Here is a 20,177-nt window from a genome sequence, read left to right on the forward strand (position 1 = left end):
CCCTGTGAAATATCTATTTTAAATTTCATTTTAAGCATGGCTTTGGATACTCCCTTATAATTACTAAATACTCAGAATAAATTTCTGTTTATAGTTGTTCTCTTCCAGAGAGCAATCACTCATTTTTTCCTGAGTGTCTGTTTTCTGGTGGCGATAGAAAAATACCATCATGCACTCAAGTGTGTTTCCTGGACATAAACAAAACATTAGGCCTTTGGTGTGGTGAAAAAATACAAGGGTTTTAAAAAACTACCCTTGGAAGGGTTTGACACTTCCAAACCTCTGCTTCCTCATCTGTAAAATCGGGATGATAACAGCAAGTCCCACACAAGCTTGTTGTAAGGATAGGATATCATAGAACATGTAAAAAAGCATTTTAAAAACCATAAGCCTTGCTCTTAAGTTAATCATCTTAGTTGCAGTAACGCAACCTGTTTTATGGTCCATTCAGTTAAATATCCACTGAACACAAAACTGTTTTCTGGGGCTAAGATATGCCCCTGCCTCAGAGGAACTCAAAATCCAGAAGGGCAGGGGGACAGGCCTCATCTCGTTTTAGCCCCACGCAAAATGAAATAGGTCTAACTTAAGAAAATCTGGGAGCTCAGAAGAAGGAATATTGATTTTTTCTATATTTTAGTGTTTAATTTTGGCCTGGGTTTTTGCTCAGCTAGATGTATGTTGACTTATGTCTACCTGCATTAATTTGGTGTACCTTGAAGTAAAATCGTTCTGTTCAGCATTTTGAACATCCGCCTGAAGAAAGTCTGGACAACAGTCTGCACAGTGTGCACGCGGAAGGTGTTGTCTAGAATGCCACAATCCTGTAAAATACCCTGTAATTTGGTCAGAACCTTAGATAAAGGAGTGCGCTTCAGCAGTCTGCTTTTCCTCCCAGCTTTTCCGTGACCCCCTTCAATGGTGTTCAAAAGCCCTTTTACCTTGGAGGGCTGTGGCTGGGCCTTCTCAGAACGTGGAACACGCAGCCCACCTGCCCGGGCGGCTGGAGGTGAGAGTGTGGACGGTGAACGTAGGTTGGAGTAACCAGGAGCTGGGCTGAGGTTCTCGTCACCTGCACTTTTCTCCCACAAAGCCAGTGGTTCCTCCACTTCAGGACGCGTAGAAATCACTGGGGAGAGTTTGATTTAAAAAATGTGATGCAGGTTTCCCCTCGCCACACTGTGCAAGGCTGAGCAATGAGAGAAAAAGTGTGTCAGTTTGCCTGAGGTGCTGCTACAAATGCCACAAGCTGGTTTTGACTCGACAGCAGTGATGTGTTGGCTCATGGTTGTGAGGCTACAAGAAATCCAAAATCAAGGTATCGGCAAGACCGGCTTCCCCAGTCCCCTGCCTCCCGGCCCAGGGCGCTGTCCGCTGCGTTCTGACCTCTGGGCCCGCTGGGCTCTCTCCCCAAGGCCTCCAGTAAGGTGGGTGGTGACCCAGCCTCGCTCAGGGGGGCCCAGCTGTGCTGCGGAGAGTGTCCTCCGGAGATCCTGCTCACAGCAGGGCCGCCCCGCAGCAGTGCATCCGGGCACGCGGGTCCGTCTACCCAGAAAGGGAAGTGGTTTGCAGACGAACAACGTGACTCATCATCAGCATCAAGGGCTGGGCAGCAGATTAATTCGGCAGTAACTACCCTATGTTATTTTTCCTTGCTCAGGACTGGAGATTGGGATAGTGAAGAATTGGTGAAGGCTGGAAATAAGGTTATTAGCAATGTCACTTTCTAGAGCTTTCTTTTTAGAGAAATTACTGCTCCTACAGTTCATACTGTGAACAGTGAGCAACCAGACTACTAATTTTTCTGTGTGACTTTAAAGCTCGTTATTTGGATCTTTAAAACATGGTAACACCGTGGTTCTTCTGTAGATGCCGTCTTTCTAACGGATGACACCCGTTACTTCATCTGTTGTTGTTTTTGACTGACAGATCTTCTCCTGGGTGACCTGGTGTGCACTGGGGGCTGCGTGGCCACTGGGACGTCCACCAGCAGGGTCTTCAGGAACCTTGGCTGGGCGGTGGCTGGTGGGTCCTGACAGAAGCAGGGAAGGGCCACCATTGAGGAGCCCAGAGAGAGAAAACCTGGCACTGGCTGGTTTGCACTGTTTGAGAGTTTGATGGTGGGGACAGGGGCACAGGGGAGTGACAGTAGCCGGTGTGTGTTGGTTGCATTTTTAAAACCAGCACAGAAGTCTGAAGAGCAGACATTTTATGGGGAATCCCCCTGCACTGAGATGTCAGGACTTTGTTCCAGGTACAGAGCGCCGAATTTCCTGAGTCCGTAGCTTGCACTGAGCTCGACCCCTCCTCTCGCTGTGATGACCCTCCAGCCAGAGTGACTGTGGGGGACCCTCCTGGTGTCCTCAGGGTGCGGGAGGAGAGGCCACCGCACCCAACAGGAGGCTCCTCTCTGCTGACGGAGGCTCGGAAAAGAGAGGAAGAGGCGGCTGATGGTCCCAGCGCGGTCAGCTGTGTGTGGGGGTTCCGGAAGGGGCAGTGGTGCTCTGGAGAGACCCGGGAAAGGCACGGCAGGGAGGTTCGAGGGGAACCGCACCTGCCTCCAGGTGTGTCTTCTCCTTTGGTGTTGTGACAGAGTGCAGAGACAATTGAAGAAAACCTGACTAATGCAGCGATGAACGGCGGTTGTGGATTGGAAGACTCGGTGTTGCCATGCTGTTCATCCTCCTCAAACTGGCCTATGGATTAAAAACCAACCCAACAAAAATCCCGCCAAGAGCTTTTTTAGAAATGACAAGAAATTGCAAATGGCCTAAAATAGACAGGAAAAACAAACAAACAAAAAGCTTTGAAAAAGTTGGAGAAGATTCCCTTCATGATTTCAGAGCTTGTGTAACGATCCAGCAATCGAGGCAGTGTGGCCTGGGTGTGAGATGGACAGGTAAGTCGGGGGGGCACTGGGAGCCCAGAAGTCGTCCCGCCTGTGCGCATTCCCTTGAGTTTTGACACAGGGACTGAGGAATTCAGTGAGGAAAGAGTGTTCTTTCAAACATATGTTGCAGGAGACAACTAGGTACCTGAGTGGAAAAATGAACCTAATACCCCCAAATTAACTTGAGGTTAATCACAGACTTAAATGTGAAAATTGAAACTATAAAGTTTTCAGAAAAAAACATAGAAGAATATCTTCATGTATTTGGAAGAAACTAAGATTTCTTAGAAAGGAAACAAAAAGCAGTAACCACTAAATTAAAAATTGATAAATTGGATTTTCCAAAATTAACACTTTCTGTTCTTTAAAAGATACCTGTAAGAAAATTAAAAGATAAACCATTTCTGGGAGAAAATATTTGCAATGTGTGTACCGTACAGAAGTCTTTTATCTAGAATATATAAAGACCTTGTGTAACTCAATAATAAAAAGACACAGATAAGAAAAAATTGCACAAGAGGCTTGAAAAGACACTGTATATATGGCACATCACAAAAGACATGGCACAGAAGATGTCTCAAAAGCATGGCTGATGAGCACCTGAAAGTTTGCTCAATCTTAGCAATCATCAAGGAAATAGTAATTAAAACCACAGTGAAATGCCACTGCGCACCCACGGCGGTGGTTAAATGAAAATGGCTGACGGCGCTCGGTCTTGGTGTGATACGGAGCAGTGTGAACGCTCGTCGTTGCCGCGGGGGGTGAATGGTACCCACCACTCTAGAAGGCCGTTTTCCAGCCTCTACAAGGTCACACAGCCAAGCAGGACTCAGCAGATCCGTCCTCAGAGAAATGAAATCAACTCGTACAAGAATGTTTATGGTGGCTTTATTAATAGTGTCCCCAGACTGGAAATATGTTCATCAACACGGGACTGGATAAAGAAGTTGGGATATATTTATGCAATGGAATACCACTCCCCAGTTTTGGGGAAGGATCATATGTGAGTTTTACGGACCTGTTTACTGGGAGAATCCAGACCCCGAACCACTGTGTGACTCCATGTACGCGGCACTCAGGGAGAGGCAGTTGGTGGTGATGTGACTGGCTCGGGTGGAGAGATGGTGTCCCGAAAAGGAGCGTGGAAGGACCTTCCGGGATATGGGAAAGCTCTATGACTGGATATATATACATAGGCAAGAATTAAGATTCATACATGCTACACAGCTGTATTTTATACCTGAGGAAAGTTAAAGATTTAAGCAGTGGTCTTCCCCTGGACACTGTTTGCACACAGGCACTTCATCTTTTCAAACGTGCAGCTGAAATGTAGAAGTCCAAAGTGGAGGGCCTCAGGACTGGGTCCTGACACCACCGGGGAAGAAAGAAACAGCTGTTACGTGAGGCAGCCTTCACTGGACACCTGCTCCAGCCAGGCTCTGGGCGAGGCCGTGTTCAACTTCACCCTGGAAGATGGTGGTGGGTGACCAGTGCGGCCACCTGCCTGGTGATGGACAACAGGGTGGTCAGGCTACCGTGGGGCCCCGAAGCCTGCAAGGGGTGAGGTGCCAGGGGCTGGCCCGGCAGGCGATGGAGAACTGGAATGTTCTCTAGAGATCCCGACGTTGGTTGGAGCAAGTTGCCCAGACGGGGAGAGGGACAAGCCAGGGGCTTAGTTTCAGGGAGAGGCAAACATGGGGACATGCACCAAACTCTGGCCTCCGGATTGAAGATCTGGCTGTTGAAATGACATTTTCCTTGCTTACCGTTCACCAGCAAATCACTGGGGAGTCTGATGTGGTGCGAGTGACCCACCGTGAGTCTGATTAGAGCGCAGACTCATCTGGGCTGGCCAGCACTCAGCTTTCAGGGTTGGGGTCCCCAAGAAGCAGCCTGTTATGCTGTTTCCCCCCAGGCCAGCTGGCCGCCCCTTACGGTCACGGACGTCGTGGTTCCCCACGGAGCGAGCGACAGCCCCGCGGCCCGGGCTTTGCCAGGCAGCCAGCGACCGGTCTCAGGACCGAGGATGGCGAGCAGTGAAGCCTCGCCCCCACCCTCCCCGTTCCTGTGGCCGCAGCCGCCGTCCGCCTCCAGCAGGACGAGGGGCAGGGGTCGCCTCCCCAGCTGCCCGGCGTCTGGCATTTGGGACAGAACGCGCAGGTGTGCAGAGGACGGAGCCCTGGGTGGTCTCCTCACCGCACCCCCCGAGGGCAGGGCCAGGGCAGACCCCCCCTCTGGCCCAGTGGCTGGCAGTGGACACCACTGGCTGGTTTCTGACCCCGAGTTTCTCGTGGCCGCGCTCAGCGAGCTGCTCGGCTTCCTGCCCCCTTCCCTCCCCCGGGGGCTCCGCCTTGCGCCCTTCATGCAGCCGGGGGCTTCCTGTGGTTTTTTAAATCCCCGAGGCTCACTCATCCCTGGACACCAGTGTCCCAGGCCCCTCCGTGCCCAGTGCAGGAACTCACACCGCAGCCGTGTTGAGGCTCCGTCACGTCCTGACACGTGAGCTTGTGTTCGAGTAACTGGAAGGCTCTGAAAAGGTGTTTTCCTTGGTGACCGTGACATAAATAAAATGTCTGGTGGAAGCTTCAGATATATATCAATAAATTAAACAATTCAGCAGAAAAGAAAAAGACCTGTAACTTTTATTTTTCCCAACCAGGCCCTTGTTTGAAAAGTGTTGCTCACCAGCGGCTCACCACGGGGCAGGCACTGTGCGACTCTGGGGGTGCAGGGACAACCAAGACACCCCCAGTTCAGCCTGGGAGGGGAGGCCCGGCACTGGCCAGGGCTGTGCATGTAGGGGGTGCGGAGCAGGGTGGGGTGGCAAGGGAAGGCCTGAGGACAGGAGTCTTGGCGGGGCAGCGGCAGGCATCCCAGGTGGGGGCCGGGTCCACGCGTGCGCCCCAAGCCGGGGGCTGGGGTCCTGCTCAGGCCTGAGTTGGTGCCAGGGGGCAGCCCCCGAGGAGGCCACGGCCACCAGCTCCCCACAGGGGTGGGGCCCAGAGGGGCCGGTTCAGGTCAGGGGCAACCCCAGGGCTGCTTGTGCCCGGGCGGACAGGAGGGTTAGCCGGGATGGCACCGCGGAGCGCAGGGTTCAGGGCTCCCACCTGTCACCCCCGTCACTCCTGCACCAGCTCCACGCGCCTCGAGGGGTCCCCAGCTGCCCCCCAGGCCACGCACCGGCCGAGCCACTGCAGAGATTCGGGACACAGAGATCTCAGACCAGCTCCCTCCACGCGGGAATCGTGCGTCCTTCTGCCTCGTGTCACCCTGAGGCCGACCCCGGGGACAGCAGATTCCACCGCGGGGTCTTCAGTGACACCCAAGGGCCACGCTGTGGACACAGGCTCTTTCCAGCAACTCTGGCTCCAGAGGCTCAGGAGCCGGCAAAACCCGCCGGAGGTGCTGCGGCCCTTCCGTTCCTCCACACGGGCTGGTAACAGGGATTCGTCTGCTCAGTGGCGGGTCTGTTGTTGGAAATCATCAAGATGGGTTTCAGGCGCGGGGCGTTCAGATGCAGCCAGCTGATCCGGAGGACGCGTCACCCCACCAGGATTTCCTCTCTGTGAAGCTGAGTCATAAAAGGCAGCCTCTTCTCTTGACACCAAGGGGAGAGCGAGGCCAAGTTAGGACGTGACGTGTTCAGAGACAGGAGCCCTCTGCCCAGGCCCTGTTGGCGTCACGTCTGATGGTCCCACTTACGCCTCCCTGGGGCCGAGTCAGACACGCGTCGCTCAGGCCTGTGCAGCCCCCGGGAGGGACCCCGTCGGGGAGTGTGTCCTGGCAGAGCTTGGAGGGCGCTGGGGGTGTGAGAAGGGGTGAGGGGAGCCCCGGCAGACCCTGTGACCGCCCTGCCATGAGGGCTGGCCGAGACCCCCGCCCCCTTGCCCTGCAAAGCCCGCTGTGCTCACGCCCCCCTCGCCAGTCCTCCGCTCCACACCCAGTCTCCCTTGTACCGTCCCTGCCCCCACCTCTGAGCTCACCACCCTCTGGGCACCGTCCTGGGTGCTGGGGGCCATGGCTGGTCCCCGCCAGAGCTGCCCTTATGGCGAGTGCGGTGAGTGGGAGCCCAGAGGGGGGCTTCTGGGGGGTGACAGGTGCGTGGCCCAGAGGAGGCTGTCGGGGGAGAGGAGGGTGGATGCAGGGGGGGTGTGCCCTGGGGCTGGGCGTAGTGCAGGGTGGAGGGGAGCAGGGCTGTGAGTGTGCCCGTGCGGGTGTGAGTATACAGTGAGTGTGCAAATGTGTGCCTTGTGGGTGAGTGTGTGTGTGCGTGCGTGAGTGTGTGTGTGTGTGTACGTGTGAGCGTGTGAATGTGTGCCTGTGGGTGAGTGTGTACATGTGTGTGTGTGTGTGTGTGTGTGTGTCTTGTGGGTGTGAGTGTGTGTGTGTGTGCGTGAGTGTGGGTGTGTGTGTACATGTGAGCGTGTGAATGTGTGCCTGTGGGTGAGAGTGTGTACATGTGTGTGTGTGTGTGTGCCTTGTGCGTGTGTGTGTGTGCGTGCGTGAGTGTGGGTGTGTGTGTACATGTGAGCGTGTGAATGTGTGCCTGTGGGTGAGAGTGTGTACATGTGTGTGTGTGTGCCTTGTGGGTGTGAGTGTGAGTGTGCGTGCGTGAGTGTGGGTGTGTGCCTTGTTTAATGGGGAACGATGTCTAAGGAGGGGGAAGTATTAGGGTGCAAACGCGTTAAGAAAAGAACGGAAGAGGATTGGGCCGAATTAACCCAGAAAAAGGACAGGATACAGGAATAAAAATATAAACGGAAGGAAAGAAAGCAATAGAAAGACAAAAAATAAGGAAGAATAGGAAAATACAGGCGGGCAGAAAAATTAAAATATAGAAGGCAAAACCACGTAAGGGCCTCACCGTGCTGGAAGAACAGAGGACGGGACAGAACAGAAGCCGAGCGCTGAGGGGACGGGTCCCCCTGGGCTGGGGGCAGGCGGGTGCTGGGCTGGAGGACGCCTGGGGCCGGCCCGGCCATCAGAGGGACGTGGGGACTGGAGCAGGAAGGCCCTGGGCTCGGCCCGCGCCAGCCCCCGGGGCCAGGAACGATGTGGGCAGGACCCAGGTGACCGCCAGGCCCCACAGCCTGGCCCGAGACTGGCACAGAGGGTTCTGGAGGGAGGTGAGACCAGGTGCAGGCTGCCCGGCAGTGGTGAGCGGGAAACCAGAGCCCGGGCCGTCCTGACGCTGGAGGAGCGGAAGGAGAAGGAGAGAAGTCTTGGGGGGCAGGTTGGACTCGGCCGCTCCCTGTCCTCCCTGAGACACTGCCTGGCACTTTCAGGTTCACCCCCTCCTGGACGGGGCCCAAGTGAGGAGGGAGACAGCAAGTGGGGAAAACCCACTGTTGGTTCTCTTTTTGTTTATCCATAAAAGTGTCTGTAAGCAACTGCATAACATCGTAGCCTCCACATGGGGCGGCACCAGACCCAGTCCCGGAGCCCGAGGCCACGGCCAGTCAGGCCCTTGCCCCCCGGCACTGGCCAGCCTGGGCACGTCCTTTCTCCCAGCTGCACCTCACCCGGTTCTAAAGGACAGCGTGGATCTAAGGGTGGGCACAGAAGGATGTTTCAAAGGACTCGGCAAATGGATTCCAGGCCGGTGCAGAGAAAGGGGTTTGTAAATGCTGCTAGAGAGGGGCCTGAGGGACTCAGAACTGGGGCGCGGGAACGACATCGAAAGGTCTGCTCCACTCACCAATTCCAAACAGAGTGGGCCGTCCGAGGGGACATGGTGCCTGGGGTAGAGCCACCGGGCAGCAGCAAGGGCGAGCGCAGGCCTGCGTGTGCCAGGGCAGCAGAGGAGCCGCTCTGGGGGTCACCAAGACGAGCCAGGTGCCATCCTCGGGCAGGGCCTGGCTGGGGAGCAGCGAGAAGGGCGACTGGCAGGAGAGGCCCCGAGCCGGTCAGCTCAGCTGCTGTCCCCGGGGTGAGCCCAGGCCGAGGGGGCGGGCGGGCAGCTGGGGAGACCGCCACAGGGGGGCCTCAAAACAGCAGCCAGGGAGGGGGGCCCGGCTGAGGCAGCGGAGGGGGTCACGGCAGGGCCCGAGAGCACCGATGACCGAGTGTTTGCTCGCCCGACAAGTGTCCATGATGCCCGTGGGTCAGGCTGGGAGAGGGCTGGTGTCCTCGATCTGCTGGGGAAGGGGAGGGCGCCGGTTGGGACGCCTGGCTGAGGGTGAGCAGCGGGGGCAGGTGCTGGTCCCTCGGGGGACACAGGGCTGGGCAGCCCAGCACCTGCCCACAGCAGAAGCACGGACCCGGGCCTGGCGGTCCCTGCCCTCTGCCCCGAGCGTGGCCCTCGGCTGTCCTCCCACTCGCAGGATGGCCACGTTCCAAGCAGGAGGATGGGAAAGGACAGAGGAAGAGGCACGGGCGGCTCAGGCGCTCTCTTTCTCAAACAGCGGCTTTCTGAGCGGCAGTGCCCACCCACGGCTGCCAGGGGCACGTTTCTAACCCCAGCTGCAAGATCCCGGGGAGGCGAACTCACAACAGCTTTAAAAAGCCATATATGCTACCATTCACCAGCATCAGGGGCAGGGCAGCTCCAGGAGCTCCGTGGTCAGTGCAGACACGGAACGTCTTCCCCACCCCCACTGCCCCCAGAAGTGCCTCCGAGCTGCTCTGCATCACCCCCGAGCCGTCCCCGGCTTCTGACAACCGCTGATCTTCCTGCTCCCATGCTTGTCTTTCCTGTAATTTAATGTAAATCGAGGATACGGGACTTAGCCTTTTGTATCAGGCTTCTGCTACGCAATGAACTGCTATTGAGAACCATCCAAGTCAACTGATGCCCTTTCTCTTTTGTCGCCAAGGATTTCACTGTGTTGATGCCCACGATGCGTCTACACATCCGCCAGGCGGTGCACATCTGGGCTGATTCTGCTTTTGGCTAGTATGAATAAAACTCCCATGGACGTCCTCATCCGGGTCTCTACATGGATGCGTGTTGTTATTTGCCATGTGCAGACGCCTGGGAGTGGGACGGCTGGGTGGTAAGGTAGGTACATGTTTAACTGTAGGAGGAGCTCCCACCCCGTCTCCGAAGCGGCTGCACTGTTTTGCGCCCCTGCGTGCAATGATTTCTAGTTGTTCCACATCCTCACCAATACTCACTATTGCTGGTCTTTTCATTTTAGCCGTTCTAGTGGTTGTGTGGCGTGTATCTCATGGTTTTAGTTTATATTTCTGAAATCTTTTTCGTGTATTTATTTGCCATTCATTTATCTTCTTTGGTGAAGCATCTGTTCATTTTTTTTGCCCATTTGTTAAGCCAGATTTTGCTTTCTAAATATTGAGTTGTAAGATTTCTTCATAAAAGAAATACAAGTCCTTTCTTATATACTTGATTTGCCAATATTTTCTCTAGTCTGTGGCTTGCCATTTCATTTCCTTAGTGTTTTTAAAGAGTAGAATGTTAATGTTAATGGAATCCACTTTTTGAGTCTTATCTCACAAATCTTTACTTAATCCGAGACCACTAAGATTTGCTCCTGTGTTTTCTTCTAGATGTTTTGTAGATTTAGCTCTCACATTTAGGTCTGTCATCCATTTTGAGTTAACTTTGTATATGATAACTGTTACTTTCACATGAGGCTATTCACTTGTTTCAGCACCATTTACTGAAAAGATTATCTTTTCTCCATTGAATTACCTTGGCAACTTTATCAGAAATCAAATGATCATATACTATGGCTCTGTTTTTGGACTGTATTTTGTTCCGTTGATCTCTGTTTCTATCCTTACCCCAGTACCATAATGTTGGGCTTATTGTAGTTTTATAGTAAGTCTTGAAACCAGGGAATGTGTAACCCTTCAACTTTTTTTTCAAAATTGTTTTGACTGTTCTAGGCTCTTTTCTTTCCCATTTTCCCATATAAATCTTACAGTTAGCTTCTTAATTTCTACCAAAAAAAAAAAAAGTCTATTAGGATTTTTGATTGGGATTGTGCTGATCTATAGATAACTGTGAGGAAAATTGACATCTTAGTAAAATTTTGAATTTTCTCATATATGAATATAGCCTATTTTTCCATTTATTCAGGTGGTCCTTTTAAATTTTCTTATGCATTTTTTTTTTTTTTTTTAGTTTTCATGTACTGGTCTTAGATGTATTTTGTTAAATGTATCCCTAAGTATTTAATATTTTTGATGCTATTGTAAACGGTATTTCCAAATGTCCAATCGTCCCTTGCTAGGATATAGAAATACAATTGATTTTGTCTACTGATCCTGGATCTGGTGATTTCGCCTCATTCACTTGTTAGTTCTAGTAGGTATTTGCAGATTGCTCAGGATCGGCCACAGAGACAAGCGTGTCTTTTTGGAATAAAGATAGTTTTGCTTCTTCCTTTCCAATCTCTGTGCCTTTTGGCTCTTTTCTTGCCTTATTCTCCTGGCAGGCACCTCCTGGCCAGCGCTGAACAGAAGTGGTGACAGGGCCCCGCTGTCTTCTTCCTGCTCTGCGGTGGGAGCGCAGACACTCTGCCACGTGAAGTACGATGTTTGCCGAGGGTTTCTGTATCTTCCTTTAGGAAGAGAAGCATTTTCAACCAGCTGCGTTGCTTCCCAAAGCTAATTGGGGCTTTGCTGGAAAAGAAGGAGCAACAGATGTTGGCTCCACGGTAGGGGAATTCGGCAGGGGGTTTGGGTCTTTGTCTTCGCTTTGCTCTGTGATGATTTACTGGGGAGTAAAGCTTCCAGCGTAGGGTGTTGGTGTTAAGTGTGGCCCACACGTGACAGTTCGCGTTTATAAGCAGCGGATTCGGGAGGGCAGGCTTTGCTGTCCACGTCAGGAGGCCGGGCAGCCTGCGGGTAAGCGAGCGGCCCAGAAGCCTGGTGCTCCGTGGCCTTGGGCAAATTAATCAACCCTTCTGTGTCACAGCTTTTCACCGCGAAATGAAGACCTCCATAAGACCTTCCTCCTCGGAAGGGGGGGAGGACTAAGCAAGTGAACACATTAAAGCACTTAAAGCAGGGCCTGTCCTCTGGTGCATTTTAAGAAGGATTTAATTTGTGTACTCGAATTTACACACAGGTTTATGCTTGACACAAGGAGCAACCATACCATGTTAAAAATCCTCTCTCCTCGAGCCTTTTTGAGGACATGTAAGGTGGGAGAGTTAGGTATTCGTTTCTGAGGTTTTACAATATTGTGTGTGCAAAAAAAAAATGTTTAAAAACCCTATGCCTTGCTGAAGCGATTATCAGCTGGGTTACAAATGCCACAGCAAGACTCTTGGAGCTCACTGCATCTCCAAACTCGGAGGCCGAGCCAGAGTTGCCCTCCGGTCGGTTCGTTTTGACCCCTGGATGGCGGGATGAGGGTGGTCCTGGGCAGCCCCACTGAGGGGAGGATCACTGAGGGCTCCCAGCTGGTTTCGGCCGTTTATGTCCTCCGATCCGCTCTCGCCTAAGGGCCCGGGCCTTCCCAGGGGCCACCTGCCCGGGCCTTGCGTCCACATGTGCCACACCCTGGGCTCTCCCTCTTGGTGCTGGGTGGTCCCAGCTGGAAGGAGGGGGCCGGGGTGACGCTTGCCGGCGAGGATGGGTGGCCTGGGCCTGCTGGAGCGGCGCGGGTGCCCCGGCCCTGTGGCCGTGTGCCGACAGAAGGAAGAGCACTGAGGAGCCTGCTGCGGCCCTTTCCCCTGAACTTGGACTTGCTTTTTCCTTTTCCCCGCCTTTTTGGGGGGCGAGTCACAGGGAGGTTTTGCCAAGGGCCCTCTGCAGTTCTCTCATGTGACTCCCTTCTGGCTGGGTCCCATCTCGCCCGGCCTCCTGTCCGCCCTGGCTTTCTCTTGAGCAGACCATGAAACACGAACACTCCACGTTCGGTTAACATCTGTACATGTGTTAGAAAGCGTCCCCGGCTCTCCCTGGACGTGTCTGTGTTGTCCTGCCTCCGCCTGCCTCCGTGGGTCCCAGGCTCGCCCGGGGGGGTCTGGCCGGCCCCCTGCCCTCCTCCTGGGAGGCGCGGATCTGCCAGCCTTGTCGGCGTGACTGAGGCTCGGCACAGGGCTCCCGGCTGCAGGGAGGGGGACACCTGGTCCTCACCCTGGGCGTGTCCTGAGAGCCCCTGGTCGGGAGTGGGGGGGGCTGGAGGCCCAGGTGGTGCCGCCCCCAGACTAATCGTGCGGTGTTAGGCACGGCCAAAGCTTTCCGCGCTGCGGGTTTCCCACCGGGGCCTTTCTAAAGCGCGTCCTCCGGGCCCTGCAGACGCCGCCGGCTGCGGAGAGGTGGGCTCCTCTCGGGGACGCAGGTGCAGGGGTCGAGCTTTCCGTTTGAGGGCTGGTCCCGGGGAGCGAAGAAATCGCGAAAAGCTTAAATATCAAAACCGTTAGGTTTTTGAACAAAGAGAGCAAAAAGGAAAAAGAGAAGTCAGACGTGCCAAATTTAATCTCTTCTCTGGTCAGATAAGGATCTGCTTTTAGCCCCACCTAAGTGATGAGCCTCATGATTCGGCATCTTTCTTGTGCATTTTCTGCACTCTTATTTTATACCAGTTAGAGTTCCTCACCTCCCCCCAACTGGAAAGCAAATGCCCTCGCCAGGTTGAAAGAGCTTCTCACGCAGACGAGACCCGGGAGGGCCCTTTGCTGGGCGGTAGTGGGGCAGCTCACCTGAGTCCTTTACCTGCTTCTGTTCATTCCTCACGCGTCAAACCTGGGGCCAACGGTGGCCAACTGTTTGGACTTAACAGATGTTCAAGAAGCAATTGGAAAACGAATGCAGGTGTCTGCGCACCGTGTAGGGGGGTGGAGGGAAGTGAATTGGGGAGCTCGAGGACGCAATTTGAGCTGCAGATCGCAGTTGCGGGCAAGGCCCTCAGCGGTTGCACCTCTGCAGCGGGTCTGTGAGCGCCCTCCTGCCCCGCCAGGCTCCCTCCCGGGCTGCTGCTTCCTGAACCTCTGGTCTATCAGGAACGGGCCACACGTGGTCCCTCTGCTTGATACAGGTGAGGAAGTAAGGAAACCTGCCGGCCAGACGCAGGTGCTGGGCCCTGACTCACCCAGCGGCCCACAGCGGCCCGCACAGGCCCGGGCTCAGCGGGGCACTGACGCGGGCACTTGCTGTCTTTCTTGCCGCCGAGGCCTGCTCCTTTGCAGTAACATCCGGGTTGTTGTTCTTCTGTCCATTTGGCAGGTGATGACCAAGAAGGAGGACTTTTTCGGGGCCTGGAACTCCTGCCTTCCCCACGTCACTCGCCTGGCCCTGGGTCACATTCAGAGAGGTCAGTGGGCCCCCGGGAAGGCCTGTGCTGAGGGGCTCGGGGTCGCCAGGTCCCCAGGCGTCGCATGCAGAGGTTGGAAGCTTCCGGTAAGTCAAGCCCCACTTCACGAGGAGCATGAGCACAGCGGCACCTGCCACGCCGACTCCAAACCTGCAGCCCAGGCCGGCAGCAAAGTGCACGAGACGGGGCCCAGGGACAAAAAGCCGGGGACAAGGACTGTCGTTTCAGAATGAACGAAGAGGGGGGTGCCCGCATGGAGAGCCAGGCTGTTTCAGCAGGTCCCTGCCTGGAGATGTCACCCACCTGAATTCACTACCTGACTCCACAAACTAGCAAGGAACTGGCTCCGCACTTCAAAGCAGCATGGCCCCAGAGAGCCTTTGCAGTGTCTGGGGATGGTCTGGGTCTCAGCTGGTAAGGGGGTGCTCTCCGCATCTACCGGGTAGGGGTCAGGGCTGCTGGACGTCCCGCACTGCACAGGGCAGCCCCCCACAAAGAAGATTCCAGCTCCAAAGTCAGCAGTGCCAAGGCTGAGATACCCTGAACGTGCATTTTGGCCTCAAACGACCAAAGTAAGTTTAAAAAAAGAAGAAGGAAAGAAATATTAAAAACCAAGAAAGATCCATGAAAAGACCATTTATTATTGGAAACATTGTTTCATCTCTGAAATAATGGGTTTGTGCATCCTCATGCCCTTACTACGTGGAGGAAGGTCATTTAAGAAATGCGCTGTGCTCATTTCCGCACACGTGCTCCGCAAGGCTCCGGAAGGCAGCGCCGGCTCGTTCCCCCGCAGCTCCGGGCCTGGCTCCCAGGCCGCCTCGGGCTCGGTCTCCTGATGGCGCCTGCCGAGCCAGGGTGGGTTTCACGGCCGCCTGCCCTCCACCCCCCGCCCCGCTGCCTCCATGTGGAGCCCACGACCCGGACGGCGCAGGGATGCGGGAGCCCACGGCTGCAGGGAGTGGTTCCGGCGCAGCCCGGTCTCCTCCACCCAGACCTGGTCCGGCTCTCGGAACTCGGCACCCCGGGGAGGCCCCTTGTTGCCGGCTCGAGAGCAAGTGCCGGGATGACGAGGCCCGGGCGGGTGTGATGCCGCGAGGACGAGGGTGGGCTGGCCCCGGGCTGTGACCTCGTGGGGACGGAAGCAGCCAGCCCACAGCACGCCGCCCCCCGAGAACCTCGGCCTCCTGAGGCCCCAGATCCCGTTTGATTAGGTTTCCGCGGCCTTTTCCCTGTGGCAGGCGGGGGAAGTGCGAGGGGAGATGGAGGGGTCAGGCACAGGGCCCTAAGTACAGGGCCTGGAAGTGCTGATTTGTCTCTACACCCACAGAATAGCAGGCCCAGGGGACCGAGTCACCTGGAACCAACTCAGACGCCTAGAGAGGAACAGCCTGGGAGAAAGTAATTTTGAATCCAGAACCACTGAGCAGATGCCAGCCACGTGCCTTCCCAAATGACAGAGGATTTCCGGATGTTACTGACCTTTCTTGGGTGAAGGTATACTCGTGTTGGTGTCTTAATCTGGGCATTTTCATGGCCTTCAGACTGTAACTTTGTAACCAAATAAACCCCCTTTATAAAAGCCAATCCGTTTCTGGCGTTTTGCATAACGGCAGCATTAGCAAACTGGAATATATTCATTTATTGCAAATCAAAACCCCACTGCCGGGTCATCGTACATTCTCCAGCTCCTCTGTGGGGGAATCTCCGTGTGGAGTTGGATTCTAGTCAGAAGGTCGCTGAGTGCCTGTGGTTGGGGGGGCTCTGTGTGTCCACTCAGGGCTGGCCTGGCTGTGAAGGCCGGTGCTGGGGCCACAGGGTCTCTGCTCCCATGGTCCTTCCCAGTGCCCCCGGCACCAACCCCAGCCCTGTGAGATGTTTGTGCAAACCACCCCCCTCTGCTGGCAGGTGACTTTGTCAGGTTTGTTGGCCAGGCTGACTCGTCTGGGATAACCTGTTTGCGTTCCAGCCAAGCTTGTTGGAGGCTGCACGAGAGCCCTGGTCAAGGCCTCTTGCCCACTGACCTCTCTCGCGGGGGAAAAGGGGTTCCTCCCTCAGACCCCCCACTGCTCCTAGACCTGAGAGCAAGTCATGGGGAAGCCAGATGGAAACGTGTCCAAACATTCAGAAATGTGGTTTGTAAAAGGGGGTCAAAAATCACCACCACTGATGCCTTCCTTAGGAAACGCAGCCTTACGCTCGCGCGCTTGGCCTGCCTACTGGGCTCGCTAGGAGAACAAGGAGCCAGCCCCCCGCGCTCGGGCCCCGGCCTTCCCCACCCGCTGTGTGGCTGTGAGTAAGTCGCTTACCCTCTCTGGGCCTCCATTCCAGCCTCACGTACCAAGGGCAGATAATGTGGTGCCCGCCGCATGGAAAGATCCTGGAAAGCCTCACCTTAGGGTCTGACCCTCCACCAGTGCTCACATAAATGCTGACCAGAATTACTCCTTCACTAAAACCTTCCTTCCCATAACCCAAGAGGGGCACTGAGAACCATTTCCTCGAGAGGGAGAAAGCGGGGATGATTGCACGGCTTAGATGCCAATGTAACAGAACCCAGGAGGAAATGTGAGGATTTGACGTTGCCACGGCACAAATGAAATCCAACAGATTCTGAACCTTTTGTTGGTTCGTAACCACAGGTTCAATGTTAGATGAAGACTTGGCCATCTAAAGTAATGGAAGAAAAATAAGAAGAACTGATTTAATGACAGTTTAGAAACCCCAAGAATGTTTTGAATTAGAGAAATCCGTCAATAATGAGGAGCTCTGTGCACCAAACACGTACCACCAGAACATCTCATCCGCGGGTCACCACGTTCAAACGCGGCCTCCTGGGGACGGAGAGGGCGGAAGGGCCCGTGTGTCTTGGGGGCCGGGCCCAGGTGTGGCCTCTGGAGACCCTGGAAGGAAGAGAAGGCTGAGAATGTTGAAGCACAGGCCTTGACGTCACCCCAGAGAAAAATGAACTCAGAATCTAGCCATTTTTATTAGGAACAAATGGAAACGAGCGTCTGGTGTCTGTATCCGTTTGTCACCTGCAGGCTTGGGAAAACCGTGTTTGAAATAAAAATGTTAAGCAGTCTCTAGTGGTTTCTGCAGCGGGTGTGACCATCACAATGATAAATAGTTAGTCTCTGTGATACGCATTTTTATCTTGCCCTAGAAACAGTGCTTCTGAAGCCGGGTGCTGTCTGAACCCCAGGGGTCTACCAATTCCCAAACAGAAAGAGAGAAACGAACACTTTTATTAAATAAGTTACATCCACCATTTTCCCGCACTTGCAGAACCGTCTCTGGTTTTCTCTTTCTCCAAGCTTGTACGTGGTTTTCATTCTGCAGCAGGAGGCCCCTTTCCTGGTTCTTCATAAAGTGACTAATCATTGAGAATGTTCTCATTAGGAGCAGGTTGTAATTATAATTTGAGCACATAATAGTGTGGATTTCTGTCTGTTGGAACATTAGTTTCAGACTCTTCTCAGGTATGTGTTTGTTTCCAAGCAAGACGTTCTTCGGTAATGAAACCGTGATCACACACATTAAAGCATTATTTTTGTATCGGATCCATTAGCACTCGTTCCAGTGTGTTTCGTGTGATCATTTTCCTCCCAGTTGCTGGTGGGGCTTTAAGTTGCATTTACCTTGGTTTAGTTTTAGTCCGGTGTCCGTCTTCTAGGACATGGAAATTATTGGAATATTCTTACCACCTCCTCGAATGTGTGTTACATCACACAAGCTCAGAGAAATCAAAGTCCCGACTCCGAGAGGCCGTCCCCACCCTGGGCGTCCTCTCGGCGGACGGGCGCGCCGGCTCCGGGCCCTCTGGGTGATGGGTTCCTCGCTGCTCCGCTGCTGTGGCTGGAGGGGGGCCTGGGGAGGGGGAGCGGAGGGAACCGGGGTGCTGTGGGGACTGTGGCGTCACCTGCCCCCTGGCCAGGACACCCACCCGCTGGAGCAGCCCCTGGTGGGGGGGGGGCGGGGGCCTGGGTCCTCAGCCCCTGCTGGTTGCTCTCTCTTCCTAGCACGGATTAAATGTGCGTGGCAGGGAGGGCGGGGGTCCGGGGGTCACAAGGACAGGCGTGGCTTTGCCAGCGGATCATGGCCCAGCATCCTGAGGGCCCCCGAGTTGGGGAAGAGCAAGGGATTCCCCAGCTCTGCTTCCTCCATCCCGGCTCACGGCTGACACGCAGACCCGGCCGTCCCTGGGAACCAAAGGGGCACCTCGGGGTCGAGGATCACATTTTTGGGATCGCACAGGGCAGGCAAGGCCCGGGCGGAGCTGGCCGTCTCTCTGCAGGACGCTGCATGCTCCAGGGCCACTTGGGTTGGGACGACGGAGAGGCCCCCCCCGGAGAAGAGAAGGTGAGGATGGGCTTCGGGCTCCCCGTGCACAGCCCTGCGTCGAGGGAGAGCGGGAGTGGGGGCCTGGTGGATGTCCGAAGCAGACAAGTGACCCTTTTCCAGCAGGAGATGGGGGTGCTTGGCCCCAACATGAGGGCAGCTTAAGAAAAAAGAAGAAATTTGCCTGAACTTGAAGCACCACGGCATGAAAACACTTGGCAGAGCGTGCGGCTTTGCCAGCTTGGATTTTCATTTTGTGCCTCCTCAGCAGATGGACACCGGAAAGGGCAAGTTTTAAAACGTGGGCAGCCCCACCCTGCACGGCGCCCTCATCTTTCGCCCCCCAGGGAGGTGGGGAGAGGGAGGTGGCCCCTGGGGAGGGACCCTCCGCCTCGGCCCCTGCTCCATCGGCCCCACGCCGGGGGTCCCCGAGGCCTTGTGTCCCCCCAGGGCGCTGCAGGGAAACGAGCTCTGGGTCAGCAGGTCCCTAAGGCCCAAGCGCGGTGTCCTGAGCTGTGTCGTCAGCTGCCCACCCTGGGCCAGGCCACTGGGAGCCTCAGCGCTGGGTCCGGGAGCTCGTCCCTGGGACAAGCCGTGAGCCCCCTGCCCGAAGGGGCAAAGCTCATGAGGAGGTGTCACGACAACGACCGAGGAGGGAAAAGGGAAATGCACGTGTCCTTCCCAAATGCAGAGGGCCGTGGGGTGCGAGGCTCGGCCGTGGGCTCGACCGGTCACTGAGGACACGTGGCTTCCCTTTGGGCCCGGCACGCGGACGTTGAAATGAGCACAGATGGGGAAACTGAGGCCCAGGGCAGGCAGTTGCTGGGGTCACACCCAGGAGTTTGGGGGACAAGACTGTGCCCCGGGGCTGGCCAGGCCCAAGCTCTGGGTTCTGAGGCGAGTCCCCCACGCCAGGGTTTTCCCTCCCGTGGCCGAGCTGGGGAAGGCGCGTCCAGCGCTGGGACTAACGGAGGGTGTTCTCCGCTAGGTCCGCGTCCGCCCACCGCTTTTCACCGTTCTCAACAGCTTCACGTCTGAATAACGCGCCTCCTCTTTTCTCTCTCACGGGCTTTCTGTGAGGAGAAAATGAAGACCTCCGTGTGGGAGCAGCAGGCGTGTGATCGCGAGGGGCACTCCGCTCGGGGAGGGCGAGGAGGGGGCACCAGCTTTCCAGTCCCATCTCGGGAAACCGAGGCACAGAGAGGTCAGATGACTCACCCAAGGCCACACAGCAGGCAGGGCCACTCGCCTCAGATTGAACCCAGGGGCTCCACGTTGCTATGAGGACGGAAACGGCCGTCCCCGCTTTCTAATGTGCTTTTGCTCCTTTGTTTCCCGTTATGCGACTAAAAATGTCCTGTAAACGGTGCAGGGCCGAGGCCTGCCCTGAAGTCCCACTGACCTTACGTCTTCTGACAGCAAAAGGCATTTCAAAATAGGATTCGATGATTGGATGAAAGTAGCAAAAAGTCGAAAAGAGGCCATTTGTACCGAGTGTGCACAGTGTGATTTTTCTGCTATGAATATGATTCAGGAATAAAACCTTCTACACTATGAATAAAAATACACACATAGGGGCTCCTGTCACAGCAATTCTAGGTGTGATTTTATGTAAAAATATGATCACATACCCCATGTGCAAAGTTAAACAGATTTGCAATAAGGATAAACTCAACTTTAGTTTTTAAAGGACACCTTGTTCTAGTCTCACAAAAC

At 55.0% G+C, this 20,177-nt stretch overlaps 1 protein-coding gene across 1 annotated transcript in view; it reads left to right on the top strand.

The window, feature by feature from the left end:
• Positions 1-20,177, top strand: part of ACOXL (acyl-CoA oxidase like) — a 283,084-nt gene that overhangs the window by 210,806 nt on the left and 52,101 nt on the right. The window contains 1 exon segment of the mRNA XM_037806647.1: positions 14,033-14,120. Coding sequence (XP_037662575.1) covers positions 14,033-14,120 — 88 coding nt within the window.

Source organism: Choloepus didactylus, chromosome 17, assembly GCF_015220235.1.
Source record: "Choloepus didactylus isolate mChoDid1 chromosome 17, mChoDid1.pri, whole genome shotgun sequence".
NCBI classification, from domain to species: domain Eukaryota; kingdom Metazoa; phylum Chordata; class Mammalia; order Pilosa; family Megalonychidae; genus Choloepus; species Choloepus didactylus.